The following is a 27,873-nucleotide window of genomic DNA, read 5'->3' on the forward strand; positions in this document are numbered from 1 at the left end:
TTGGCAGGAACTGAGAGCCCACCCAGCCCAGGCCAGGCACGGCTGCAGAGGCGGACCCTCCAGCTGGACCGCCAAGGGCTGGGCTCCCCGAGCCTCGGCCGGAAAGCAGGCCCCTCTCCCCCACCACGCTGCCGCTCACCTGGGATGAAGGCTGGCCTCCTGGAGACCGGCAGGCCGGCTGGCAGGAGCCACCTCTGTGCTGCCCCCTCCCCCGCCCCAGGCGGCCAGCCCATCGCTTGGCGTGGCACCTCACGGGGCCACCTGGGTTTCAGGTGTCTGGGGATGGAATCCGGATTGAGTTCCAGGATTTCAAGGGCCCCCTCTTTTTTTTCTTTCTCGTGGACTGATGGATCTTGGGCCCAAAGGGCAAGAGCCCAGATGGGGGGCTCGGGGTTGGGAAGCAGAGGTCGGTTCTCCATGAAGACAGCACACAGGCCCTGGGGCACGGACTCTGAAGCAAGAACGGATCGGAGTCCTCGTTCTGCTGCGACTTCGCCTCCCGGGGCCCCGCTTTCATCTGTAAAGTGGGCCTAGCGCCCGTGTCACGGATGTGCTGAGGACCCCACGTGCAGTGACCAGTAAATACAGCAAGCCCGAACCCGGAGGTGTGCTCTCTGTGTCAGTCCCGGAGGAGGGGACTCTGAGCCAAGCTCCGTGTCGAGGCCAGTCTAATGGGCAGCAGATACCAATGGCCAGGAGACAGAGGAGTTAGGGACAGGGGGTTGGAGACAGGGCTGGGGCTGAGCGGCTGTAGCCCGAAGCGCTGGCCACACCCCGGGCCCTGTAATTCCACCCAAGACTAGGTTATCTGGAGCAGAGAGGAGATAGGGTCTCGTAATGGGAGGGAGGAACCCGATCCGCCCTGGCCTCTCCGCTCACCCCACTCACGGCAGCTCGCCTCTGCAGCGGTCCTGCCGGGGCCCGGAGCCCATCTCCTCTGCCCAGGGCAAACCTGTCTGCCTCCTTCTCCTGCCAGGCCACTCAGGAACACTGGCCCTGCTGCCAGAGCCCCAGGAGCCCCCATGAGTGCTGGCAAAGGGAGCCCTGGCTAGCGAGGCCCTGGCTGGTGCCGGGGTGAGCGCCTCACCATGCCGCCCATCCTCCAGCGCCTGCAGCAGGCCGCCAAGCTGATGAGTCGCAGGAAGATCCTGCTGCTGGTGCTGGGGTGCAGCTCCGTGAGCCTCCTCATCCACCAGGGGGCGCAGCTCAGCTGGTAAGTGGGCCGGGGCTCTGTGCCGCGGGGGTCAGGAAAGGGCTCTGGGTTAGCCATGGAACTGGCAGCTGGCCTTCCCGTGTTCTGTTTTGTTTAAGATTTATTTATTTATTTGAAAGGAGAGAGAGAGCCAGAGACAGAGAAAGGTCTTCCATTCCACTGGTTCCCTCCCCAAATGGCCACACGGCCGGAGCTGCACCAATCTGAAGCCAGGAGCCTAGAGCTTCTTCCCGGTCTCCCACGCGGGTGCAGGGGCCCAAGCACTTGGGCCATCCTCCACTGCTTTCCCAGGGCATAGCAGAGAGCTGGATCGGAAGAGGAGCAGCCGGGTCTTGAACCTGCGCCCATATGGGATGCCAGCACTGCAGGCGGTGGCTGTACCCGCTACGCCACAGCGCCAGCCCCTGCCATTCCCTTTCTGGTACTTTCCGGAAGAGGCCTTCTGGGCTTTGCTGCTTCCTCTGTTCTGAAAGTGCTTCCCATACAACCCTCAGAGCCACACACACTGCGGGCAGGGTCTGGTCTTCCCTGAAAAGGCCAAGTGACTGCTCCCGGCTGCAGACAGGCTGGTCAGACTTGGCTGGGACTCGCATCAGCCCGGTCTTCCCTTGGCTTCGTGGCGCCAGGCGAGGCTGCTCCCTCTCTGGGCCCCGGTCTCCTCCTCTATAACACGGGACGATGGCACGTGTGACCCAGCCCGGCACCCTGCGTCAGGGTGCGATGTGATGGCTCATGGGAACCCTGACCTTGCTGCTGGCTCTATGCAGACCCAGCAGACCCCTGGGCCCCCGTCTCCCCGCCCTCTGTACGGTCTGCCCCTGAAAATGCCGTGAAGGGGCCCAGGCCCCCTGCCGGAGGATCAGCTGGTTCTGTGAGCGATGTCCGGGCGGACGGACGTTACTCTGAGCCCAAACCACCAGACAGACGCTCTCCGTGGTGTTCTCAAAGCTGCTCAGAGTTGGCCTCATTACGGGGAAGAAACAGGAGAGTGGAACAAAGTACACAGGGACCCAGCAGGTCACCAGGAGTCCCAAACAGCCCGTCCGCGGAATGAGAGACAGGAGAGTGGCGTGAGGTCACCAGGGGTCCCAAACAGCCCGTCCACGGAATGAGAGACAGGAGAGTGGCGTGAGGTCACCAGGGGTCCCAAACAGCCCGTCCGCGGAATGAGAGACAGGAGAGTGGCGTGAGGTCACCAGGGGTCCCAAACAGCCCGTCCACGGAATGAGAGACAGGAGAGTGGCGGGAGGTTGGGGCCATTATCTGTTTCAAATACGGTTGGACCTTGAGCCTAGAGCTGTGCCTGGACACCAGTAACTGTCCAGTAGACCTCCACAGAAACACGTAACCGGTAACGAATGCCCCCGGTGCCGGAGTACAAGTGAAAATGAAGAGAATCCGGCGACCGAGCCGCCCCAGCCTTTCCGTGGTCTCTCTCTCCATGCGCCCCCCCCCCCCAGTCTCCACATCTGTAACCAGGGTTCCTCCCGATCTCCGAGGGCCCTTGCGGCTTCTGGTGTCCACTTCTGCGTGAATAAAGTCCCTTACCGGGGGCAGCCGGGAACAAACTCTCGCCACCTCGCAGCTTCCGTGAGCGCGGGTGTGCTTCACCGGGAACCGCTGGCCCCAGGCGTCTGCTGGGGGTGCAGCCCTGCCCTGTCCAGGCTGGCTCGTGGGGTCGCCGGACTGAGGGCCCCAGCTTCCTGGGGCTGCCGCGGCGTGGGACCTCCCCGTAGGGGCTCCTCCCCGCAGGGCAGCTGGCTTTCTCCAGCACGCGTTAGCCCGCGGAGTGCGAAAGGCGCCCGGTTCGAAACCACGGCCGCCTTCTGACGCCACCTCGGAAGGGGTGTCCGGCCGTTTTCGCCCTATGTTGTTCCGTAGACGCGACAGCCCCAGATTCAAGGGGAGGGGAAGTCACGAGGGCACGCGCTACAGGCCAGTGGCAACGGGGGCGGGGGCGAGGCTGTGTCCCCCAGCCAGGACGGGCCACCCGGGGCGGGGGGGCTCACTGCGCCGTTCGCGGCCACCCCCACCCCGCCTGTCATCTCCCGTGGGTCCTGCAGGTACCCCAAGCTGTTTCCCCGGAGCTGCCCGCCCCTGCGCGAGTCGCCGCCGCGCCCCAAGCACCTGACCGTGGCCTTCCTGAAGACGCACAAGACGGCGGGCACCACCGTGCAGAACATCCTGTTCCGCTTCGCCGAGCGCCACAACCTGACGGTGGCCCTGCCGCACCCGAGCTGCGAGCACCAGTTCTGCTACCCGCGCAACTTCTCGGCGCACTTCGTGCACCCGGCCACGCGGCCGCCGCACGTGCTGGCCAGCCACCTGCGCTTCGACCGCGCCGAGCTCGCGCGCCTCATGCCGCCGGGCACGGTCTACGTCACCATCCTGCGGGAGCCGGCCGCTATGTTCGAGTCGCTCTTCAGCTACTACAACCAGTACTGCCCGGCCTTCCGGCGCGTGCCCAACGCGTCCCTCGAGGCCTTCCTGCGCGCGCCCGAGGCCTACTACCGCGCGGGCGAGCACTTCGCCATGTTCGCGCACAACACGCTGGCCTACGACCTGGGCGGCGACAACGAGCGCAGCCCGCGCGACGACGCCGCCTACCTGGCGGGCCTCATCCGCCAGGTGGAGGAGGTCTTCTCGCTCGTCATGATCGCCGAGTACTTCGACGAGTCGCTCGTGCTGCTGCGGCGCCTGCTGGCCTGGGACCTGGACGACGTGCTGTACGCCAAGCTCAACGCGCGCGCCGCCAGCTCGCGCCTGGCCGCCATCCCCGCCGCGCTGGCGCGCGCCGCGCGCGCCTGGAACGCGCTGGACGCCGGCCTCTACGACCACTTCAACGCCAGCTTCTGGCGCCGCGTGGCGCGCGCCGGCCGCGCGTGCGTGGAGCGCGAGGCGCGCGAGCTGCGCGAGGCCCGCCAGCGCCTGCTGCGCCGCTGCTTCGGCGCCGAGCCCGTGCTGCGGCCGGCCGCGCAGATCCGCACCAAGCAGCTGCAGCCCTGGCAGCCCAGCCGCAAGGTGGACATCATGGGCTACGACCTGCCCGGCGGCGGCGCGGGCCCGGCCTCCGAGGCCTGCCTCAAGCTGGCCATGCCCGAAGTGCAGTACTCCAACTACCTGCTGCGCAAGCAGAAGCGCCGCGGAGGCGCGCGCGCCCGGCCCGAGCCCGGCCCGGACCACCCGCCGCCTCGGCCCCTCCGGGCGCTGCCCCGCGGGCCCCAGGGCCCCTGAGCCCCCGAGCCCGGCCCGGACCACCCCCCGCCTCGCCAGGGCCCCTGAGCCCCCCAGCCCGGCCCGGCCCACCCGCCGCCTCGGCCCCTCCGGGCGCTGCCCCGCGGGCCCCAGGGCCCCTGAGCCCCCGAGGCCTGCCCGTGCCACCAGGGCGCCTTCTTGCTGAGCGTTTGGGGGCGCGTCCTCCTCCCTAGCCGGACGACGCCCCCAGGCCCAGCGGAGCCCAGGGCCGCCTGCTCGGTCCCAGCCGGTTGGTGGCTTTGACGGGAGCTCTGCGGGCTGTCCAGAACCGCCCACCCTTGCCTTTTTCCTGGGGGCTGAGCCCTCCTCACCTGTGTTTCCAAGTGGGTGAGCCCAGGTCCCAGAGGGGCTGAGCCCTGGGGGGAGCCTGCTTGCGCTGGCGGCCTGGCCGGGCTGTGGCTCCTCCGGGGTCTCAGAGCCCCCCCCCACACACACACACTGTCTCTTCTACGTTCCTACCCTCCCCCATAGACCTAAGCTGCTCCCGGACACCCAGAACCGAGAGTTCCAGGGTTGGGTGTTTTTGTTTGTTTCTTTGTTTGGGTTTTCTTTCTTTCTTTTTTTAATAAAACATCGTTGAAGTGGGTGGTTTGTATGTCTGTCCTGGAGGGCGCGGTTGCCCACGTTTGAGCTCAAGGACGGCGCCCAGCCCCCTCAGGCGCCTCTGCTCTCCCTCCCAGGGGCCCACACCCCTCCTCCACCCCTCGGTGGATCCCCTCGGCTGGGCACTGCCTCATTCATGGGCGCAGGTGAGCCACACGGACAGGGCCTCCACCCTCCCGGGAGAGGTCGTGTGAACGGGCAGACTGGAGGGGTTGAAGCGAAACAGCTCCTTGGGCAGAGCGGAGGCTGCAAGGAGGCCACTCCGGTGCAGGGGTGAGGACTCGGAATTGTGCCTCCCCTGCGTGTCCCCGACGTCCCCACGGATGTCACTCCCTCAGCGTGGCAGGGATCGGGACCTCCTCAGAGCTACACCCACGGTCTGGGTGAGTGGTACCAATGGCAGCTGAAAGGGTCCGTGTGCAGGCACTGTTTCCCGCCCAGACATCTTAGGGGGTGAGCACCGCTCTCTGGGGAAGGGAACGGAAACTTGGAGAGGATCAGGCGTCAGGGCCACACAGCTAGAAAGGTCACTAGGGTTTGGCCTTTTTTTCACATGTTCATTTATTTATTTGAGAGGCAGAAAGAGCACACCCATCCATCCATCGGCTCATTCCCCAAGTGCTCACACACACATAACACATAACACCCCAGGGACTCCATCCGGGTCTCCCGCACGGGTGGCAGGAACCCAGCCGCTTGGGCCATTACTGCGGCCTCCCAGGGTCTGCCGCGGTGGGACTCGGGACCCAAAGCCAGGAGCTGAGCCTGAGTGTCCCATAGACATCGTCGCTGCTGTGTCAGCCCAGGCACCTGCCCCTCGTTTGCCACTGTTAAGGTAGGAGGGTGCTGACAGGCCAGCTGTTGGGGCACAGCAGCTTGGACCACTGTCTGGACATCTGCAGCCCGTGTCAGAGTGCTGGTTAGAGCCCAGGTACTGCGCTCCCACCAGCCCCCTGCTGCTGTGCGTAAGTGTTTGAGCCCCTGCCACCCATGTGGGAGACCCAGACGGAGCTCTTGGCTCCTGACTTCATCCTGGCCGGTGCCTGACTGTTGAGACCATTGGAGGAGTGGCTGGGAGATTCTCTCTCTCGCTCTCGCTCTCGCTCTGTTGTCACTGCCTTTCAAATAAATAAATAAATCTTTACAATAATAATAATAATAATAAAAGGGGCGCAGCCCGACGTAGCCCAGACTCCGAAGCTGCCCTGGTGCCGGGTCAGCTCCTCTCCATCTTACTTTCTGCAGACAATGGCTGACCGGCAGGGCTGGCAGGTCATGTGACGCTCCCTGTGTGTGAAAAGGGATTGTTTGTGTGGCCCCCTGCTGCTTACCAGGAGAGAGCACCGGAAAGGCGCCATTCGGTTTCTGGCATTCAGTGGCAGGAAAGAAGCTTGCTAGTTTAACTAAAGACAGGCCGAGAAGGGGTCTGGCAGCCACTGTCCCCCACCCCTGCCCCCTCGGCTGCCGCAACATCTTTCAGCTCGCCCTGGTCCACCCGAGACACTGAGCTCCGCCCTTGTGGCCTGAGCCACTCCTGCCTCCCGGGTCGGCTCACCGATCGGCCCTCCTTTCTGCGTTCAGCAAGAACATGACGCCAGACTCAGAAGAACCTGCGTCAGGGCCCGTCGGAAGCCTCAGGCACTGGGAGAGGCTTTCCTTTGGCTCGGGAGCAAGGGCAGACGTTAAAGCCAAACAGGGGCCCCGAACCCCCCGGTCCAGGCCTTTCCACCCGGTGCCCTGCAGACGGGCTCCCGCCACCAGCACACACTTGGTGCTGCCCGCTCTGTGCCTGCCTGCAGGGTTCCGGAGCTTTGGTGGGAGGTGGAATGTGGTCCCTGCCTCCAAGGGCTCACCATCGGGTCTGGAGCAGATCTACCCTGGTTCTGCCGCTTACCGGGGGGGTACACTTTGAATGTGGCCTTTGGGCCTCACTCTTCTCCCCTGTGAAATGGACAGTTAAGTTTCCTTGCGTGAGCTGAGTTGAGGCACACAGCGCAGGGCCCGTCACGGGGAAGTGCGCCCGAGGTGACACCTGTGGCTTCTTCGGGGCGTGTGATGCGTGTGGGTTGGCACATCTGTTACTGGAGGTGTCCGGCAGGTGGAAGGAAGTGTTTGAGGAGGGGGAACCCAAGCAGCATCCTGGGCTTTTACCACGAAACAAAGCTGTGCAGGGGGCTCGGGCAGCAAAGAGAAGGCCAGGAGGGACTGCCCGGCGCCCGGCGCGGCTCCCTGAGCAGCTGAGAACAGGGCCAGGGGAGGGCCTCCAGACACAGACAACGCATGCGGGTGTGAAGCAGCCACAGGCAGCCAGGGCCATCTTGGCAGAAATATGCCAGTGCCAGGCTCTTCCATGTCCTGCTTAGAAGTTTAGGTTGGCCCACGTGTGTGATCGTGTCCACATGAGTCTCCATCCAGAAACAGGGGTGCAGCCTGAAGGGGCCGGAGCGAATGGAAGGGGCCGGCGTTGTTTTGCACAGGCTAAGCCATGACTTGAGACACCCACGTCCCACGTCAGCGCCTGGGTTTGAGCCCTGGCCCTGCCTGCTTTCCTTGCTTTTTATTAATTATTTTTATTTGAAAGGCAGAGTTACAGAGATGGGGAAAGATGGAGATCTTCCGTCCGCTGGTTCACTCCACGAATGGCCTCATGGCCGAGCCTGGGCCAGGTTGAAGCTAGGAGCCAGGAGCTTCATCTGGGTCTCCCACATGGGCCATCCTCTGCTGCTTTTCCATGCATATTAGCAGGGAGCTGGATCGGAAGTGGAGCAGCCAGGACTGGAACCAACGACCATATGGGATGCTGGTGTTGCAGGCTTTGGCTTAACCCACTGAGCCACATGCTTCCCCCTCCCACCCCCACTCCTGCTTTCAATCCACCAGCTTCCTGCTAATTCGTACCCCGGGAGGCAGCAGAGATCATTCAATCACTTGCGTCCTTGCCACCCATATGGAGAGTCCTGGATTAAGTTCCTTATAGCTCCTGGCTTCAGCCTGGCCCAGCCCCAACTGTTGTAGGCATTTGGGGAAGGCATCAGCAGATGGATCTCTCTCTGTGTGTGTCACTCTGCCTTTAAAATAATAAATAAACTTTTTTTTTTTTTTTTTGGAAAGGCAGAGTGGATAGTGAGAGAGAGAGACAGAGAGAAAGGTCTTCCTTTTTGCCATTGGTTCACCCTCCAGTGGCCGCTGTGGCCGGTGCATCGTGCTGATCCGAAGCCAGGAGCCAGGTGCTTCTCCTGGTCTCCCATGCGGGTGCAGGGCCCAAGGACTTGGGCCATCCTCCACTGCCTTCCCAGGCCATAGCAGAGAGCTGGCCTGGAAGAGGGGCAACCGGGACAGAATCCAGCGCCCCGACCGGGACTAGAACCCGGTGTGCCAGCGCCGCAGGTGGAGGATTAGCCTGTTAAGCTATGGCGCCGGCCTAAATAAACTTTCTTAAAAAAAAAAAAAAGCCACCGCAATGAGACTGTTGGCAGCTTTGGTGACGGGAGCCTCTCCAAGTTCCTCCTCCACGGTCCTCGCCTGTGGTTTGGAGAAGCACTCTGCCCCCTAGCGCTGCCTGTATCAAGGGTTTGATGTGGTCACTCAAGCCCAGTCTGAGGCTGGGGACGTGGCCACATTTGCCATATCCATTCTGCAGCAGATGGAATTGGATCTAAGGCCACCTAGTCCTTGATTCTGGCACACAACCAAGAATTGGCCCAGCACTGGTACTGTGGCATCGTAGGTAAAGCCACCACTTGTGACCCCAGCATCCCATATGGGTGCTGGTTTATGTCCCAGCTGCTCTATTTCCGGTCTAGGTCCCTGATAATTGCCTGGGAAAAGTAGCAGAAGAAGATGGCCCAAGTCCTTGGGCCCCTGCCACCCACATGGGAGACTGAGGAGAAGCTCCTGGCTCCGGGCTTGGGCCTGGCACTGCCCGGGTTCTTGCAGCCACTTGGGGATGAACCAGCAGATGGAAGACCCCCCCCCTTCTTCAGCTCTCTGCAACTCTGCCTTCTAATAAATAAACAAATCTTTAAGAGAAAGAGGCTGGCACTGTGGCAAAGCGGGTAAAGCTGCCGCCCACAGTGCTGGCATCCCATATGGGTGCAGGTTCAAGTCCCGGCTGCTCCAGTTCTGATCCAGCTCTCTGCTGTGGCCTGGGAAAGCAGCGGAAGATGGCCCAAGTCGCTGGGCTCCTGCACCTGCGTGGGAGACCCGGAAGAAGCTCCAGGCTCCTGGCTTCAGACTGACCCAGCTCTGGTCATTGTGGCCGTTTGGGGAGTGAACCAGTGAATGGAAGACCTCTGTCTGTCTTTGCCTCTGCCTCTCTGCAACACTGCATTTCAAATAAATAAATCTTAAAAAAAGAAAAACCACTGGCCCAGCAGACACAAAAGGTGGCCATGGCAATGAGAGATCACACGTGTGTCTCCTGACACACCTGCGTGGGGCAGCACGCGTGTGCTGAGGCAGGAGGTGCAGATGGAGGCCCCCAGCGTGGCGAGCCTTCCTGACCCCAAGTCCAACGTGCCTCGCACAGGTGCCTGTCTCCCCAGTATTTCGGGGAGGTCTTATTGGGTAAAGCGGACGAAATGTTCAGGGGTGGATTTGAGGACCAGATCCAGGACGCATGCCAGAAATTGAACAGGAACACCCAGGAGTGTTGCCATCAGCTACAGCGCCTTCCCGTGTGCTTGACGTGACCAAGAGATTCACGGGGGACCCCATCCGGATTCTTGCCGAGAAGGACGAGTTCACCCTGGAGGAGCGGAAGCCGGACAGAGTGGGTGGCTTGTGGGAAACGGGCCGTCTCCCAGGTAGCTGAGCGGCTCCCTGGGACGAGCCACGCCTGGAGCTGCCACCACACTAGGAGATAAGGACCCACAGGAAGAGACAGGGCCGTGGGGGCGTTCCCTTCAGGCTCCCGCAGCCGCTGCGGATTGGACAGGCTGTGGCTCCCTCTCGGGCAGGTACTTAAACTCCCAAGGCCGTGTTCATGGTACTCAGGGGTGAAAACTCTATCCAATGGTGGTGTTCAGTCAGAGGGCCCGGGAGGAGATTCTTACGTCTCGGGGACGTGCCCTCAGAAGGTGGTTCTCGTGAGCGGGTTGGTTACAAAGCTGAGTAGGGTCCAGCACCTCTGCTTCCTGGCTCACCACGTCACCATCCCTACACACACACACACACACGCGTGCACACACACACACGCACACGCCGCCATTGCCACCCTCCAGCCTCACCGGACAGCCACGCCAATCAGTGCAGCCTACCTGACCTTGGCCGTGACTCTCCAAAGCTTTGAGCCAAAATTAACCTCTTTCCTTCATCAGTAGCTTGTCATGGCTATTTCAGTGTCGTAACAAAAAGCTGACTCATAAATAAGTATTGATCAGCACACGCTGCTGGCCAGAGGCTAACGGGCCATCGTCTTCCTGCCTTTAGCCGTGACCCTCCCACCGACAGGAAAAGCCATATCCTCAGAACCGGAGCGGAGACATTCTGGCCCCAAGGTAGGGCTATTAGCATGGTGACGGAACTAGGCTTCGTGAGCCAGTGCTGCTGCCGTCAGTGAGAGAGGCTGCCCTGTGTCGTGGCCGCAGCCGGGGTCCCATCCCGAGAGGCAGAGGAGCGGCAGAAGGGGCAGAGGGAGCCGTGGGCGGACATCTTGTCATTTTCTTAAAAAAAAAAAAAAAAAACAGCGCCCACGGATGAGGGAGAACACATGGTATTTGTTCTTCTGTGTCTGGCTTATTTCCCTCAGCTTGAAGTCCTCCAATTCCAACCATTTTGCTGCACCCTTTTTTTTTTTCTTCTTTCTTTGAATTGATGTCACTTTAAAGGACAAAAGAAAAAAAAGCCACAGTCATTTAAATGTTTTATTTTCATTTTATTCGAAGAGCAGAGAAAGAGACAGACACGGACAGAGGTCTTCCATCCACTGATTCACTCCCCAGACGCCTGCAACAGCCAAGTCTGGGTTGGGCTGAAAGCAGGAACCCAGAATTCAGTCTGTGTCTCTCGTATGGGTGGCAGGGACCCAAGTACCTGAGCTGGAGTCACAGACAGAGGCTTAACCTGCTACACCACCACACGGGCGCCTGCCACTTGTTTTTGTAAATAAAGTTTTATTGGAACAGCAGCCACTTGTGTGTTTACTTATTGTCCGTGGCTGTTTACGCACGGCCAGGGCAGAGCCGAGGGACTGAGACAGACACCACGTGGTCCCCAAAGCGTAAAACGCTAGCGATTCCATGGGGGAAGGGTGCCCACTCATGGCCTGAATTTCAGAAAACACTGGAGGAAACGTTCATACAGCAGATTAACTGTAAAAGCATGCCATCAGCCGGCACCGCGGCTCACTAGGCTAATCCTCCGCCTGTGGCGACAGCACCCCGGGTTCTAGTCCCGGTCAGGGCGCCGGATTCTGTCCCGGTTGCCCCTCTTCCAGGCCAGCTCTCTGCTGTGGCCCGGGAAGGCAGTGGAGGATGGCCCAAGTGCTTGGGCCCTGCACCCGCACAGGAGACCAGGAGAAGCACCTGGCTCCTGGCTTCGGATCTGCGCAGCGCACCAGCCATGGCGGCCATTTTGGGGGGTGAACCAATGGAAGGAAGACCTTTCTCTCTGTCTCTTTCTCTCTCTAACTCTGCCTGTAAAAAAAAAAAAAAAAAAAAGGCATGCCATGTCTGTGGCTGGCAGTCTGTGGATAGCACCGAAACCCCGGGGAAATAATTCTTCAGGACTCCAAACCAGTATTTAGCTCAACAAAGGAACCATTCACGTCATTAGCTAATGAACAATCGAGAAAAGTTCCTGGAGGATTTTTTTATTATTTGAAAGAGTTGAGAGAGAGAGAATCTTCCATCCATCGGTTCACTCCCCAAATGGCTACAACGGTCAGAGCTGAGCTGATCCGAAGCCAGGAGCCAGGAGCTTCTTCCGGGTCTCCCACACGGGTGCAGGGGCCCAAGGACTTGGGCCGTCTCCTGCTGCTTTCCCGGGCCACAGCAGAGAGCTGGACTGGAAGAGGAGCAGCCAGGACGCTATTGCCACAGGTGCAGGATTATCCTCCCGAGCCAGAGCGCCGGCCCCAGTTTTGTCAATTTTATGTCTGGCTTATTTTACTTAACCCAGTGTCCTCTGAGTCCACTCATCTTGCTACAGATGATAGGATTTCATTGTTCTTTTGTGGCTGAATATCATCCCGTGGAGTATACCTGCCGTATTTTCTTTCTGCACTCCTCTGTGGACTCCACAGCCTGGCAACTGTGAACAGAGCTAAGTTGACAAGACGGTGCGGGCTGGAGGGAAGACGGATTTCTTTTGGAAAAGAACCCAGCAGTGGCCTCGCTGGGTCACATGGCAGCTCTAGCTTTTGTTTTGTATTAAAGGAGCCTCCATACTGTTTTTCGTACTGCCTACACCAGTTGACAACCCATCAAGAGTGAATACAATTCCCCTTTCCAGGCCAGCTCTGTGGGTTTGTTTTTTTGGTTTTCTGGGTTTTTTTTTTTTTTTTTTTTTTTTTTTCTGACAGGCAGAGTGGATGGTGAGAGAGACAGAGAGAAAGGTCTTCCTTTACCGTTGGTTCACCCCCCAATGGCCGCTGCGGCCGGCACACTGCAGCCGGCGCACCACGCTGATCCAAAGCTAGGAGCCAGGTGCTTCTCCTGGTCTCCCATGTGGGTGCAGGGCCCAAGGACTTGGGCCATCCTCCACTGCCTTCCTGGGCCACAGCAGAGAGCTGGACTGGAAGAGGAGCAACCGGGACAGAATTCAGCACCCCGACTGGGACTAGAACCCGGGGTGCCGGCACCGCAGGCGGAGGATTAGCCTAGTGAGCCGTGGCGCCATCAGCACTGTGGTTTTGTAGCGGGTAAAGCCACCTCCTGCAGTGGGGGTGCTGGGCCGAGTTCTGTTTGTGCCACTTCCCATCAGCTCCTTGTTAATGCACCTTGGAAAGCAGCAAGAATGGCCCAGGTACTTGGGTCCCTGCACCCACCTGGGAGACCTGAAGGAAGCTCCCCAAATGGCCACAATGGCCAAATCTGAGCCAGGCTGAAGCCTGGAGCCTGGAATTCCATCTGGGTCTCTCACACGGGTGGCAGGAACCCAAGCATTCAAGCCACCCTCTGCTGCTTTGCCAGGCAATTAGCAGGCGCTGGATCAGAAGTTCTGCAGCCAGGACTTACACCAGTGCTTGGATATGGGATGCCGGCGCTGCAGGTGACAGCTTAGCGCATTGTGCCACAACACCAGTTCCTGGATTGAAACTTGTGTGGTTGAGTTTTTTTTTTTTTTTTTTCATAATCTGGATATTAATCTTCTGTCCAATAAATAGCTTGCAAATAAGTCCTCCCCTTCTGTCGTGGCCTCTTCATTTTGCTGGGATTATTCTGCTGTGTAGACGCTTCTGAGTTTGATATACTCTCATCTGTCCAGTTTTGCTTTCAGAGTCTTCTATTAAAAAAAAGAAAGAAAGAAAAGAAAAGCTTGGCCTACAGCAGCGTCTTGAGGTGCTTCTCCTACGTTTTCCCCTAGCAGTCTCATAGCTTCAGATCTTACACTGAGGTTTGGAGTCACCTTGTGCATCTATATGGTGAGAGAGGGTCTTCTGCCTATATCCAATTTTGTCAGCACCATTTGTTGAAGAGACTGTCCTTTCTCCAATGTGTGCTGGTGGTACCTTGTCAGAAAATCAGTTGGCTGTATGTACATTGATTAATCTCTGGGTCCTTGGCACAGTGGGCAGCCCATATGGGCACCGGGTCTAGTCCTGATTGCTCCACTTCCGATCCAATTCCCTGCTAATGAGCCTGGGAAAGCAGCAGACGATGATCCAAGTGCTTGGGCCCCTGCACCCACGTGGGAGACCCAGAAGCAGCTCCTGGCTCCAGGCTTCGGATCAGCGCAGCTCTGGCCGTGGCGGCCCTTTGGGGAGTGAACCAGCGGATGGAAGACCTTTCTCTCTGTCTCTCCCTCTCATTGTCTATAACTCTACCTCTCAACTAAATAAAATCTTAAAAAAAAAAAAAAAAGAGAGAGAGAGAGTGGTGAGAGCAGACATCCATGCCCAGCTGCAGACCCAAACACAGTCGCCCTTGCTTCTCGCCTGCCAGAGGTGTTTGGGAGCCGCCTGCAGGCCTACTGCTGACGTCACAAAGGGCGGAGTTCCAGGGGAGTGGTCAGGTCTTCCCGGAACCCAGTGCCACAGCCAGTATTGAACTGAGCGAGGACAGAAGCAGAACCCAGACAGGGGCCTGCTGCACCCCAGGCTTGAGTTCTCTTCCTGCGAGGTTCCCAGCAGAGCCCTGGATCGGCACTCCATGTCTGAAAAGGGTCAAAATGAAGCAGACCCCGACGGCGGGGATGTGTCCACTCGCCCCCACTCGTCACCCCCACAGCACAGGCCAGGCCACGGTGGGGCCCTCCGCCACCACGGGGGAGCGTCTCAGCACCGCGACTTAGCCCGTCCTCACGGCGGACCGCGGCACCCTCGTGAGTTCCAAGACAACCAAGACGATCGTGCCTTCTCCCATCATGCCCCCCGTGAGGCCCACCATCCCACGTCCCTTGGTCTGAGCCCCTCCCGTAGCATTGCCTCCTCCCACCATTCCTACACTGACAGCTCTGATGATGACCAATACCATGGCAACAGGGTGCATCACGGAGGGCCCTACCACCATGCCGAGCCCTCTCCCCACGGTGGGCCTCAACACCTTACTGTGCCCCCTCCCCACAGTGGGCCTCACCACCATGCCGAGCCTGACCCCCACGGTGGACCCCACCACCTTACTGTGCCCCCTCACCACGGTGGAACCCACCACCTTACCGAGCCCCCTCACCATGGTGGACCCCACCATCATACCGAGCCTGGCCACCATGGTGGACCCTACCACCATACTGAGCCCAGCCACCACGGTGGGCCCCATCACCATGCTGAGCCTGACCCCCACAGCGGGTCCCATCATCTTACTGTGCCCTCTCACCATGGCGGGCCCCACCACCACACTGAGCCTGACCTCCATGGTGGGCCCCACCACCACGCCGAGTCCCCTCACCATGGAGGGCCCCACCACCATGCCGAGCCCCCTCACCACGGTGGGCCCCGGCATCATGCTGAGCCTGACCCCCATGGTGGGCCCCATCACCTTATTGTGCCCCCTCACCACGGCGGGCCCCAGCACCACGCCGAGCCCCCTCACCACGGCGGGCCCCACCACCACATTGAGGATGGCCACCGTGGAGGGCCCCACCACCACGCCGAGCCCCCTCACCACGGCGGGCCCCACCACCACGTTGAGGACGGCCACCGTGGAGGGCCCCACCACCACGTTGAGGACGGCCACCGTGGAGGGCTGCCTCACCGCGGTGAGCCTTCCTACCGAGAGGAGCTCCACCACAAGCACACCAGGGCCCACCATCATGACAGCTCCCCGCACCGACGGCACCCTCGCTACGGAGACAACGTTTCCCGCTCCTCCCTGGACGGGTCCTCCCACCACGGCACACCTCACCACCGGGAGTACCATGCCCCTGAGCACCCCCATGGCGAGCGGCCCCACCACAGAAGCAAGCACCAGCGTCCCAGGCAACCTGACGACCACCCACACAGCGACCCCCGCCACAGGGACTACCTGTGGAGCCCCTCCGACCAGTCTGTCCCTGGCACCTCCCAGGGCTCTTCCAACCTTTCCCATCCTGCCATCCCCCACGCCGATGCACACAGATGGAGCTCTGGCCACAGCACTGCTCCGTCCCACGTGGCCATCTCCGGCAAGGTGTACTCCCAGGAGAGCAGCTCCAAAGACTTGGAGAACTACACTGAAGACAGCGAACAACTTCGGAAGCGCAAAAGTGAGTCTGTGCTGTGCCCCGGGGCCACCTCCCTCCGCCACCCCCTGCCCCTTCGGCCGCTGTCGAGGTCTGACCCATACAGGCATTTCCCCCACGCTCGCCAGCCCGGCCCTTGCGCCCTGAGTGGAGCTGTGCCTTTATTCTCTCACCACTTGGCTCACCTGCACGTCCACTTCACAAGCACTGGTTCCAGTGGACAGTGGCCCTAAGGCTGGGAGCAGCCACTTAGGCTGTCACAGGCCCTCTGGCAGGGCCCTGGGTCGTCCACGTCAGAACAGGGAACCACGGTGGCTACAAGCCCCCGAACAAGCAGAGGGTGGAGAGGTCCCCCTGGCCGCAGGCGGGAGGAGCGGCCACGAGGAGATGGGGGTTGGGCAGGCTCTTCGAGGGCGAGGGAGGCTTTGCTTGGAGTGGCTTGGAGGCTCCGGTTTGCCCTAAGCTGCCACACGGGCAAAGACAGGCATGGAGGTGTGGCGGTGGCAACCCCCAAGTCTGCTTAAGCTGATTCCAAATTCCAGACAAGCTGAGATCAGGCACGGGAAGGGGTTGAGCCTGCGGCCCCCAAACCAGCGCAGGACCCTAGGGAGTGGACAGTGGAGCAACACTGGGCCCCACCCCAGTCTGGGCGTGCCTGCACAGACCTGCTCCTCCGGCCCCAAACAGCCCGCCGGACCCCACGGAGCTACAAGAAGCTGCACCTAGAGAGCTGCTTCCAGTGGTGGTGCGAGAAATTAGTAGTCCTCTTCCGTGGCCTCCAGAGAATGCTCTGGAAGCTGACGCACTGCCTGGCCTTTGAGACGTTCATCTTCCTGGTCGTCTGCCTCAACACCACCATGCTCGTGGCCCAGACCTTCGCCGAAGTGGAGATCCGGGGCGGTAAGAGCCAGGGAGCCCTGTTCAGTGCAGGAGGTCACTGATGCTGTTCCAGGAGATTTACAGAGCCGGGCTTGCTTGCTCCCCAGCCCTGGGAAGGAGTGTCCGAGTCTCCAGTGAGGCTGGCTTGGGTCTGCTGGCCATAGGACTAAAAACCCCCGCCGCCCAGCCGGAGGCTTGCCGTTCGCGGCTGCGGCCAACAGGTGGCGCACCTGTTCTGAAAAAGGCCGCTCTGGGTGGGAAGCCCAGGGTCTGGGCAGAGACCCTCAAGGAGGAGGCCCTGGGCGGGTAAGAGTGGACAGCCTGGGAGGGCTGGCCCCTACCACCCCGCGGACGGGTCAAGGAGAGGACCGGCCAGAAGCCGACTATCCCAGGCTCTGCTCTGGGCACTGTGTTCAATGTGTTCACCGCCCACACCCACGTCTGCCCAGGGCACTGTTGTTATCCCCATTTCGCAGACACGACCGGGACACAGAGTGGTTAAGTCACACAGCAACTTAGGGCAGAGCCTGGGAAAGCCTGGGACGTGTGTGAGGACCCGTGGTGAGGGCCAAGGCCGGGGCTGCGGGGGCTGAGCGAGCCCCTGGTGTCCGCAGAGTGGCACTTCCTGATCCTAGACTGCATCTTCCTCTGCACCTACATGGTGGAAGCTCTGCTCAAGATCATCGCCCTGGGCTTTTCGTACTTCCGGGACTTCTGGAACAATCTGGGTGGGTGAGGAGGGGCCAGGAGGGGGCTGCTGACCTGCGGGGGGGGGGGGGCTGGGGGTCAGAGAGGGCCCCGGAGGCAGCCGGCCTGGCTCAGGCGCCCCCCGCCCCCCAGACTTCTGCATCATGATGGTGGCCGTGCTGGACTTCACGCTCATGCAGCTCAACTCCCTCTCCTACTCCTTCTACCACCAAAGCCTGTTCCGGATCCTCAAGGTCTTCAAGAGCATGCGGGCCCTGCGAGCCATCAGGGTCCTGCGCAGGCTCAGGTCAGCCAGCCCCGCGGGGGAGGGGTGGGGACTGGCCTGAGCCCCCGGGAATCCGCCCTGCCCCTCCTGGGGGGGGGGAGGCTGATGAGCCTCCCACCGGCCACTGCCTCCCACCGGTCTCCTCATCTTCAAGGCAGAATCGGCTGTGGCCACTCGAGGGTCCCCCCGCGCGGCCCCAGCCTCCCTCTCCTGTGCCCACAGCTTCCTGACCAGCCTCCACGAGGTGACAGGGACCCTGGCCCGGTCCCTGCCGTCCATCACGGCCATCCTCATTCTCATGTTCACCTGCCTCTGTATCCTGCACCGCGGGCGGCCTGGCGGGGTGGGGGCAGGGACACAGGGGTGGGGGGGTCCCGAGTGAGCACCGTGGGCAGCCTGGCGGGGTGGGGGCAGGGACACAGGGGTGGGGGGGTCCCGAGTGAGCACTGTGGGCGGCCTGGCGGGGTGGGGGCAGGGACACAGGGGTGGGGGGGTCCCGAGTGAGCACTGTGGGCGGCCTGGCGGGGTGGGGGCAGGGACACAGGGGTGGGGGGGTCCCGAGTGAGCACTGTGGGCAGCCTGGCGGGGTGGGGGCAGGGACGCGGGGGCGAGGACGTGGGGGCAGGGGGGTCCCGAGTGAGCACTGTGGGCAGCCTGGCGGGGTGGGGGCAGGGACATGGGGGCAGGGACGCGGTGGGGGGGTCCCGAGTGAGCACCACGGTGGCCCTGAGCAGCCAGTCCTCTTCTCCGTGGTCCTGCGCGCACTGTTCCGCAAGTCGGACCCCAAGCGCTTCCAGAACATCTTCAGCACCTTGTTCACCCTCTTCACCATGCTCACCCTGGACGACTGGTCCCTCATCTACATGGACAACCGGGCCCAGGGTGGGTGACGGGCTGGCTGGCGCACCCTGAGGCTTGGGCCGCCGGCTGGCAGGTGACCCCTGTCTCCCGCCCAGGCGCCTGGTACATCATCCCCATCCTTATGGTCTACATCATCATCCAGTATTTCATCTTCCTCAAGTGAGCACCCGCCCGCCCCAGCGCCCTCCCCTCGTCGGGCCCCACGGAGCCCAGGGCAGGGAGCCGGGCCTCTCCCTGCTGAGCCCCCCCCCCCCCCCCCCGTTCCCTCTGCAGCCTGGTGATTGCGGTCTTGGTGGACAACTTCCAGATGGCTCTGCTCAAAGGCCTGGAGAAAGTGAGGCAGGAGGTACCACCCGGGGACCACAAGGAGGGGGCCGGCTGCTGCGGGGGTGGGCGGCTCGGGGCCAGTAGGACCCAGGCCTCTTCTCCCCAGAGGGCCGCCCGGATCCAGGAGAACCTGTTGGATGACTCCCTGACGGAGCTCCGCCAAGCAGGTACCGGCCCTCCCCGCCCCGGCCCTACCTGTTCCCGTTGGGGAGCGGAGAGGGGTCTCTCCAAGCCCCCCAGCCTCCTTCCGCAGCCAGACACAGTGGAGTTCCCAGCTGCTTCTCAGGGCTCTGGGACGACCCTCCCCAGGCCTGCGAAGCCGATCATGAGAGATCCATGTGTGAGCCGCTGCTTGGCCCGACTGTGATTCCCCCGCCCCCACCCCGTTTCCGTCAACGACTCGGGAAGCCCACAGCGCGTGCTCTTCCGCAGGATGGGGCCAGGTGCCTCCGCGGGCCCTGTGGCCGCCGCGCTGTCCAGGGTCACCTGGCTGATTCCACAGAGAGGAGCGTTCCCGTGCTCACTCTTCCACATGCTGGCTTTCTCATTCTGAGCCCGTTGCTGGGCTTCCTGTCTGGGGATTCTCAGGACCCGAGAGTCTGCACCCCAGAACCCCACCGTTAGGACTGTCGGGGGCCCGAGGGCCTCGGGGTTCCCTCGCCCCGCACCCGTGCCCTCCACCCCGACTAGACGCTCAGGGCAGACCAGCTGATGGTTCACTGGCTCAGCTTACGTAGCAAGTTGATGGGGCATGGGCTTGCAGGAATGGCTGGATCCAGGATTCAAATGACTGGCACTGGGGCTCCTTAGCGCTCTGCCCTCCCCGCAGAAACAGGGTTTACCCTGTCCCAGAAACACCATCCCTGGCTCTCGGCTGAATCACATGACCAGATCCGAGCCAATCCCTGCAGGGCCGCTCTGCTGGACCAGCCCTTAGCCACGGCCCCCCAGGGCTGAGAAGAGGTAGAAGGGTGGTTCCCAAGGAAACCTGGGACACTTTCACCCAAAGACAAGGGAAGGGAAGCTGGACGGGCAAAGGAACGTGCAGACTGCCCACCGTCCACGTGCCCTCGCGAGCAGCACCTGCCCTGCCGCTGAGCGGCGCCCCCCGCCGTCTCCCTGCACCCCTCTCCCATCACAGTGCTGGTGACCTCGCCTCCCTGCCCCTCCCCCAGAGCCCGAGGAGATCCGGAGCGAAGGCACCATGCAGAGGCAGCTGCTGGAGAAGAAGTTCGGGACCATGACCGAGAAGTGAGCTCAGAACCAGTGCCCGGGGCGTGGCGGGCGGGGGGCAGCCCCGGGGCCTCCTTACCCCCAGCCAAGGAGACAAACTGGAAAAAGGGGGGCGTCTAGGGTGATGTGGGGTGGGGCGGCTGGTGGGCGAGCAAGCCCAGCTGTGCCCCTGGCGCAGGCAGCGGGAGCTGCTGTTCCAGTTCCTGCAGCTGGTGGCCGGCGTGGAGCAGCAGCAGCAGAAGTTCCGCTCCCAGGCGTCCGTCATCGACGAGATTGTGGACACCGCCTTCGAGGTGAGGCCGCCGGGCCCCGGGCGGCGGGGGGCAGTGGTCGGGGGAGGCGGCCCTGGGGAGGGCAGTCCTGGCTCAGCCACCTCCCCCCTCCCCTTGCAGGCCGGAGAAGAGGACTTCAGGAAGTGACCCGGCAGGGGGACAGGACACACGGACGTCAGCCGCTCCAAGCTGCCCAGCCAGAGGCCACCGGGACGGGTCCCAGATCTGCTGGCATGATTGTCCAGGCCCTGCAGGCCGGGCGTCCCAACAGGGTTTTAGCCCCAGTGGCTGTGCGTGTCCTCACTGGCTGAGCCGAAGGAGGGTGACGCAGGCAGAGGGCCAGGCCCAGGGCCAGCTGTGCTGGGAGGCGCGGTACGCCAGAAACCTGCCCAGGGGCCAGGAGCCAAGGAACAGGCTGGGATAGCGCAGGATTGTCAGGGTCTTGGGCCCCAGGTATAGGGGAGCTCAGAGCCCAGGAACTCGGGCCTGCCAGGACCCCCAGATCCAGTGTAAGGTGTTGCTGGCCAGGGATATCTCAAACCCAGAGGTCAGAGGTCATGGCCAGCCCCTGCCCTGCCTGGGCATAGACTACAAGAGCCCCCGTGGGTACAGACTGGCAGGGAAGGCTGGGACAGCTCGAGTCCTTCCGGCCTCGTGGGGAGGGGGCAGCAGGAAATGAGGCTGGGGGCTGCTCCCAGCACCACCTGTGCCAGGGCCTAAAGGAGCTCCCCCTACTCACGGCTCCAGCTTGGGCAGAATGCCCGGAGCCCCCGTGCCCTCAGCCGGGGATGGCGGTGGGCGTGGCTTGTGCTGGGCACTGGAGACCCAGCAGCGAGGCAGGGTCCAGCCCTCGCTGGGGGCTCCCCACCGGGGCAGGGGTCTCACGTGGTGTGCCCTGGCCTCTCCCCTCCAGGGCAGGCCCATCCAGAGGCAGAAGTGGGGCCTTGGTGGTGACAGTCTTGCCGTCCCCTCCCCAGGGCTGCAGGACAGAAGCAGCACCCCCACACCCTGTCCCCCCCCAGCCCCAGAGGAGGCTCCCCCAGGGCCCAGGAATAGATGGTACAGAGGAAATGCACGTGGGGTGGGGTCACTGACCGACACCGGGGGCCGGCTCGCCCACGGCCTCCGCTCTCCCGTGGTGTGTCCGTGTGGGGGGGGTATGTGAGGTGCATGTCCCCGTCCGTGGCGGGTCTGTGTGTGTCTGACTGCTGTGTTAAAGGGGTCACTCCTCCCCAGAGAAGGTCCACCTTCCTGTGCACACCTCACTGCCCCCTGAAGGCAGCTGGGGGGTGAACACCTGCTCCCCTCAGGGTCTGGGGGTAGACCTGGGGGGGCTTCTTGCTCAGGCACGTCCGGCTGCGCCCCTGTCTGTCTGCTGAGGGTTGTTGGCGGGGCTGCGCTGTGTTGTGGGGGGCAGCAGTCACAAGTTTAGGTTCACAACCTTGCAGCTGTTTTTCTGTAAGCGACATTCGCCTGGATCTGTCCCCCATTCCCCCTGCCGTTAGCAGATTGAGCTCGCTCCCCCTGGGCTCCCCGCCAAGCCCCTCCTAAGGGGGACAGGGTATTGGGGGAGGCACCCTGGGGTGAAGCAAGATGCTGTCCTCGCTCTCCGGTCCCTCTGCCTGCCGGGGTGGGCCCCAGGCAGCAGGGAGTCTTCCCAGGCTGGGAGCCAACCTCATGCCTCCGAGCTGTCCCCACTCCCCGCCCCTGAGACCCCTGGGCGTCTGTGCATCTGATGGTGGAATGTTTGGGGGGCTGCAGATCTTGGGGCTGCACCCTCAGCACCGCCTCTGGGGGGCGCCCTGTCGGCCGAGGGCAGAGGACACAGGCTGCTGCCAGCCCTGGGAGTGGGGGCGTGCAGTGCACAGAAGAAACCAAGGCAGGGGCCGGCATTGTGGCGTAGCAGGTAAAGCCGTCACCTGCAGTGCCGGCATCCCATATGAGCACCGGTTCGTGTCCTGGCTGCTCCACTTCCTAACCTGCTCTCTGCTATGGCCTGGGAAAGCAGAAGATGGCCCAAGTCCTTGGGGACCTGCACCCACCTGGGAGACCCGGAAAGCTCCCGGCTCCTGGCTTCAGATCAGCACAGCTCTGGCCATTGCAGCCATCTGGGGAGTGAAGCAGTGGATGAAAGACCTCTCTCTCTCTCTCTCTCTCTGCCTCTCTCTCTCTTTCTGTCTCTCTGTAACTCTGCCTTCAAATAAATAAATATCCTTTAAAAAAAAAAAAAAGAAAGAAAAGAAACCAAGGCAGGAAGCATGCTGGGGATTTATTGTGGCCGGGGCCCAAGCTGCCCTCGGCGGCCGCCCGCCCGGGGCCATTACAGTGGCACACAGTCCTGCTTCAGCAGCCTGGAGGAGTTCTGCCAGGGGACGACCAAGATCTCGAAGTCACAGCGCAGATTCTGCAGAGAGAGCACGGGGGACGCAAGGCTCAGCCCTCCCCTGCCTGCCTCCCGCCTGCCGCACCCCGGGCAGTCACTGCCCCGAGGACCCGGGTCTGCAGCTGCTGCACAGCCCACATCCTCCCCGCCACTCCGCACCCTGGGGAAGCCCCAGCCACCGCACCGCCGCCTCCCCAGCCCAGCCTGGTCTGGAGGCTGAGTCAGCAGAGGGTCAGACAGGTTCGGCCAGGCCTGGCCAGCCAGACTCGTTCAGGATGGACACGCGAGGGCGGGCTGGGCTCCGAAGGGGTTGGCACTGGGGGCCAGGGCTCTTACCTCCTCCTCTACCCCTGCAGCCAAGGGGCAGGTGGTGAGGTCCACGTGGTCTCCAGTAACCATGCTCTTCCGACAGGCTGTGCTGCCCAGGTCCATGGTCAGGTAGTACTTGATGCCTGCCACCAGCTGGGGATGGCCGCAGGTCAGGAGTGCCCACCTCGCACCCCCTCCCCGGCCTCCCAGCGTCCGGGACCCACTGGCTGCTCTGGCCTCAATTCAGCCTTGGGGAGGGGGCGCGCTGCTGGGGGTACCCAGAGGGAAAGGCAGAGGCTTGGCACCTGCGCACACCTTCCCTTAGCCTGGGCAGCCGGTGCAGGGCGCGCTGTCCACTGCCCCCCTCTGCTGCCCCTCTGCCACTGCCCACCCCGCCAGGGCCTGGGGGAAGCCAGGGGGGCTGGAGTTGCCTTTGAAATCCGGAGACCGCCCCGTGGATGTCGGGCACGCGTTTGTGAACAGCTCCTCGGGTGCCCCTCCCGCGCAGGGGTCGCCGGCCCCTCCTCACCTGGCTCTGCGCCTTGATGACTTTGGTGTCGCGGAAGAAGTAGGGGCTGTTGTTGCCCATGTTGTACCCGGCCACGGCCGCCTGCGCCGCCTTCTTCACCTGCGGGTCGCTGGGCGACAGGTTCTGGCGCTCTCCGGTCCTGCGCTCCCGGGGCCAGGCCCAGGTGTCCCCGGGCAGCGCCAGCAGGCAGAAGGCGAGCAGGGCCAGGCCCATGGCCAGTGCGAGGTTCGGACGCGCCATGGCCGTCGGAGTCAGTGCGCTGCCGGCGGCCCGCGCCGCTTTTATGCGCTCCGCGGCCCCGCCCGGCCCCGCCCGCCGCCGTGTTGCGCCCCCGCAGGCCAGGAGCCGGGGGCGGGGGCGGGTGCCGGGAGGCTGTGGCACCCTCTGGGCGTCCGGGTGCTGCCAGGCTCTAGGGGCCCCTGCGCGATGAGGCCTGGGGGGCACCCTAGGTCCGGGGGGGGCCCCCTATGCCCCACGCTTTCCTGCTCTTTGCAAAGAGGACAAGCGCCTCCGCGGGGGGCGAGCTCACCGAGGGCTGTCACCTTGTCCCAGCTGGGTGACCTTGGGGAGGGGGCGTCCCCTACCTGCTCACTGTACAATGGCTGTTGTGAGCGCCCCACGAGCTGATACAGGTGGGTGCTAGGTAAGCAGCAGGTGGGTAGGAGAGGCCACCTGCCGAGCCGGGCTGTTTATGGCCGTGGGACTCGCCTCTGCGCCCACTCGGGACACAGAAGGGACGCCGAACAGACGTGCCCAGGGACACCAGCTGGTGAACGGCAAACGGTGACACCGAGGCAGCCGTCCCTGACAGCTGTGGCCGAAACCAGACAGCGCCCACAGGCTGAGAGCTGCCCGGATGCATGGGGCTGCAGGCCAACTGTCCACCCGCTGACCCGGGACAGGTGAGGCGCGGTGCCACGCCTGTCCCAGCCTCTGGGTCTCCCACGGGCGCAGAGAATCCAACTATCAGCGTCTGAAAAACAGATCGGAGGCAGGACAGGCCGTCGGCACAGCCACATCCCGTACCGGAGTGGAGGGTTCAGGCACCAGCTCTGTGCCCAATTCCAGCTTCCCGCTCCTGCACACCCGGGAGGCGACAGGCGATGGCTCTGGGTTAGGTTCCGGTTGCCCATGGAAGACCGGAACTGAGCCCCCGGCTCCTGGCCTCAGCCTGGCGTTTGGAGAGTGAGCCAGCACGAGACAGAACCCTCACTCTGTCCCTCTGACTTCCGAATAAACAAAATGAATAAAAGCTGCTTTAAAAACAGCGCTGAGAAGTCTGGCCCTTGTTGGACTTCTCTGCCCGTGTTTGCACTCTGTCCCACCTGTGACACGCTGCCGAAGGCCAGGGTTTCTTATCTTCGGGGCACAAAAATATTACCAGTGCTTGGATCCCTAGGGGGTCTTAACTGGGGCTTGGAAGGGACTGTGGGCTTATTTATTTATTTTTAAAGAGTTATTTATTTATTTGAAAGAGTTACATAGAGAGAGAAAGGCAGAAAGAGAGAGGTCGTCCATCTGCTGGTTCACTCCCCAAATGGCCACCACGGCCGGAACTGGGCTGACGCAAAGCCAGGAGCCAGGAGCTCCTTCCAGGTCCCCCAGGCAGGTGCAGGGCCCCAAGCACTTGGGCCATCTGCTGCTGCTTTCCCAGGCCATAGCACAGAGCTGGATCAGAAGTGGAGCAGCTGGGACTTGAACCGGCGCCCATATGGGGTGCCGGCACTGCAGGTGGCGACTTTACCGGCTACGCCACAGCGCTGGCTGGAGACAGTGGTTTACAGTCCCTGATAAACACCTGCCGCTTAGTAAGCCGGAGCTGTCATCGGGACCGGAGCAGGCATTCTGTTTACCACCACCCCCACCCCCACCCCGCCTGTGCTACTTGGAATCCCTGGGCCACAACAGGAAATGACGTCTCCCGTGGGACCCAGAGTCCAGCCACCCGCCCCCCTTGGCCCAGCTATGGCAGACAGGCCGTCACCTCCCGAGGATTCCAAGGAGCAGTCTCTGTCATTCAGCGGGTCCAGTGTCTGCCGTGAAAGCACAGGCCTCGGCGGTGGGGCAGCTGACCTGGGCTTGGCTGCACCAGGAGGCCGAGGCCGGGCGGGGACCCTGAGCCGAGAGCCAAGGCAGGCACCCGGGGAAGTGGTGGGGGGAGGCAGCCCCGGGGGAGACAGGTGACAGGTGAACAGAGAAGTCAGGGCACTTGTCTGAGGTCACACAGCAGGATGTGGAGCAGCGGGACGGGAACGAACGACCGCCAGGCTCTTGCTGAGCCCCGGGGTCCCCACGCAGATCCCCCATTCACAACAGCCTGCAGAAGCCGTGATGGGCACCTCTTCCCACAGGGAGGAGGTGGCATTGAGGCCTGCAGGGGTACCCACATGCCAGCAACGTCCTGGTGTGCGAGGCTGCTGGGGCACGATGTCCTGGGGGGTGTTTTCCAGGGCTGGGCACATCCTACCCAGCCCGCTCTGGCTCCTACAAGGCGGCCTGGGCCAGCCGTGAGCTCGAGGCAGGCACATTCGGCAGTGTGCCTGCGGCTCAGACGCCCTGACACCTCCTAACCCCAGGACCCTGCCCTCCAGGGCCTTTGCTGTTTCTAGAACACTCTTCCTTGAGCCTTCAGCTAGACAGGGGACTTCCCTCTCCTGTCCCGTCACATCCCCTCGGGACAAGGACACCCGGGATCCAACAGCGACAGACGCTCGCCCTGCAGTGGGGCTCCCGAGTGCCCGGGGCTCCGTGGGAACTTCACCACCGACAGGGACTGAAGCCCATGGCTCCGAAGCAACGTCACTCCAGGCCCCTGCGGGAGTGGAGGAGGAACTGCGCAGAACCACGGCCGGCTGGGTCTTCAAGGTCATCATCAGTCAAGGCTGGGAGTGACCGGAGGAAAAGCCCGGTCCCCGAGGGGAGCGCCATGCTGGGGAGGGGTCCCTGCACGCTGTCTGGAGGTGTCTGGGGCTTGAGTTGTCCAGGCAGCCCCCCGCCCCGCTTCCTCTCCTAGGGTGGGAGCCTTTCAGGTCCCCCGAGGGCCTGCGTTGGGTTCACCCCAAGCTGTCGGCAGGATCTGAGCACCCACTGCCGGACAAGCTGAGGGGCCACATGCTCTGGCCTGGGGCAGCAGAGGGGCGGGCCCCTCACTGCTGACTTCCCGGCCCTACCCGTGCCCCCAGAGGAGCTGGTGGCACTGCGGCCGACGCTTAAATCAGCCCACGGGCAGCTCACCACCTGCTCCGCTCGCCCGGCCGGCTCTCCAGGCGGTGGTGCCTTTGGCCTACAGGCTGGCTTGGGCTGGCCCTGAGAATCTATTCCAGATGTCCCTTGTCCCCTGCTGCCCCAGGACTGACCCAGGAACAGTGTGGGCGCCTCCTGTCACAGTCCCTGTCTCGACACCCAGAAGACGCGAGGCAGCAGGTTCCAGCCCCTGCGGCACCGCGGCCCGGCGGTGGGCCTGGGATGACACATGAGGAAGGGGTGGCACGAGACGCAGCGTGCCACAGGGTCCCCGTGCCTCAGCCAGGTGGGCTTCCTGGAGGAGGGTGCTCCATGGCCTTGCAGAGTGGAACCCCCGGAGTGCTGGAAGCATCGGGACATGGGCCGGGTCTGTATGCCCGGGCAGCCCTCCTGTCCTGAGCACCCGCAGGCGGGCCCAGCCCCGCTGACAGGTCTAGTTTCTGACTTTGTGCAAAATCGTTCCATCCCCAGGGCTGCACTTTAGTCTTCTAGAAAAGGACACGGAATACAGGTTCCCCTTTAGCAAGGATGACAGCGCTCCACCCCCGGAGCGGCAGGTGGAGAGTGGAAACGCCGCCTCCGCCCGCGGTCCCCTCCCCCCCCACAGGGAATCGCCACTTCTCCCATCACTACTGACTTTTGCAGTAAACACTTCCTTGTTAGTTTTATCACCTAGGGAGGGATCCCTAAGCAAGAATACACTTCATGGGAAGCCACCACGCCATTGTCTCTGAACATTTTATTTATTTACTTGAGAGGTGGAGTTACACAAAGAGAGAGAGAGAGACAGAGAGAGAGAGGTCTTCCTCCCACTGGTTCACTCCCCAGATGGCTGCAACGGCCAGAGCTGGGCAGATCTGAAGCCAGGAGCTTCTGCCAGGTCTCCCACGTGGGTGCAGGGGCCCAGTGCCTTCCCAGGCCATGAGCAGAGAGCTGGATCGGAAGAGGAGCAGCCGGGATCCGGGATGCCGGCGC

At 62.5% G+C, this 27,873-nt stretch overlaps 3 protein-coding genes across 3 annotated transcripts; 2 read left to right on the forward strand and 1 right to left on the reverse strand.

Annotated features, from left to right (window-relative positions):
- The first annotated feature begins 1,088 nt into the window (after positions 1-1,088).
- Positions 1,089-4,447, forward strand: GAL3ST3 (galactose-3-O-sulfotransferase 3). Its single transcript, XM_062197756.1, has 2 exons — positions 1,089-1,213; positions 3,277-4,447. The coding sequence occupies exons 1-2, from the start codon at positions 1,089-1,091 to the stop codon at positions 4,445-4,447; spliced, it is 1,296 nt and encodes a 431-aa protein (XP_062053740.1).
- Positions 4,448-9,689: 5,242 nt separating this feature from the next.
- On the forward strand, positions 9,690-20,581 carry CATSPER1 (cation channel sperm associated 1). Its single transcript, XM_062196085.1, has 15 exons — positions 9,690-9,842; positions 14,461-14,605; positions 14,799-15,427; positions 15,736-15,913; positions 16,577-16,789; positions 17,383-17,496; positions 17,609-17,762; positions 17,964-18,055; positions 18,480-18,623; positions 18,698-18,761; positions 18,876-18,948; positions 19,036-19,096; positions 20,105-20,180; positions 20,341-20,455; positions 20,555-20,581. Exons 1-15 carry the CDS (start codon positions 9,690-9,692, stop codon positions 20,579-20,581), a joined length of 2,238 nt encoding a protein of 745 aa, XP_062052069.1.
- Positions 20,582-22,690: 2,109 nt separating this feature from the next.
- Positions 22,691-23,895, reverse strand: CST6 (cystatin E/M). Its single transcript, XM_062197757.1, has 3 exons — positions 23,656-23,895; positions 23,154-23,279; positions 22,691-22,838 (listed from the first exon to the last, which is right to left on the reverse strand). The coding sequence occupies exons 1-3, from the start codon at positions 23,893-23,895 to the stop codon at positions 22,755-22,757; spliced, it is 450 nt and encodes a 149-aa protein (XP_062053741.1). The 3' UTR covers positions 22,691-22,754.
- Positions 23,896-27,873: the final 3,978 nt, after the last annotated feature.

Source organism: Lepus europaeus, chromosome 7, assembly GCF_033115175.1.
Source record: "Lepus europaeus isolate LE1 chromosome 7, mLepTim1.pri, whole genome shotgun sequence".
In the NCBI taxonomy this organism is placed as follows: Eukaryota; Metazoa; Chordata; class Mammalia; order Lagomorpha; family Leporidae; genus Lepus; species Lepus europaeus.

Coding starts and splice junctions, on each gene's coding strand:
- GAL3ST3 (XM_062197756.1), top strand. CDS start 1,089: ATGCCGCCCATCCTCCAGCGCCTGCAGCAGGCCGCCAAGCTGATGAGT. Junction 1,214..3,276: donor CAGGGGGCGCAGCTCAGCTG/GTAAGTGGGCCG, acceptor TGGGTCCTGCAG/GTACCCCAAGCTGTTTCCCC.
- CATSPER1 (XM_062196085.1), top strand. CDS start 9,690: ATGCCAGAAATTGAACAGGAACACCCAGGAGTGTTGCCATCAGCTACA. Junction 17,497..17,608: donor GGACTTCTGGAACAATCTGG/GTGGGTGAGGAG, acceptor CCCGCCCCCCAG/ACTTCTGCATCATGATGGTG. Junction 20,456..20,554: donor TTGTGGACACCGCCTTCGAG/GTGAGGCCGCCG, acceptor CTCCCCTTGCAG/GCCGGAGAAGAGGACTTCAG.
- CST6 (XM_062197757.1), bottom strand. CDS start 23,895: ATGGCGCGTCCGAACCTCGCACTGGCCATGGGCCTGGCCCTGCTCGCC. Junction 23,280..23,655: donor TCATCAAGGCGCAGAGCCAG/GTGAGGAGGGGC, acceptor GGCCATCCCCAG/CTGGTGGCAGGCATCAAGTA. Junction 22,839..23,153: donor CTGCAGGGGTAGAGGAGGAG/GTAAGAGCCCTG, acceptor CTCTCTCTGCAG/AATCTGCGCTGTGACTTCGA.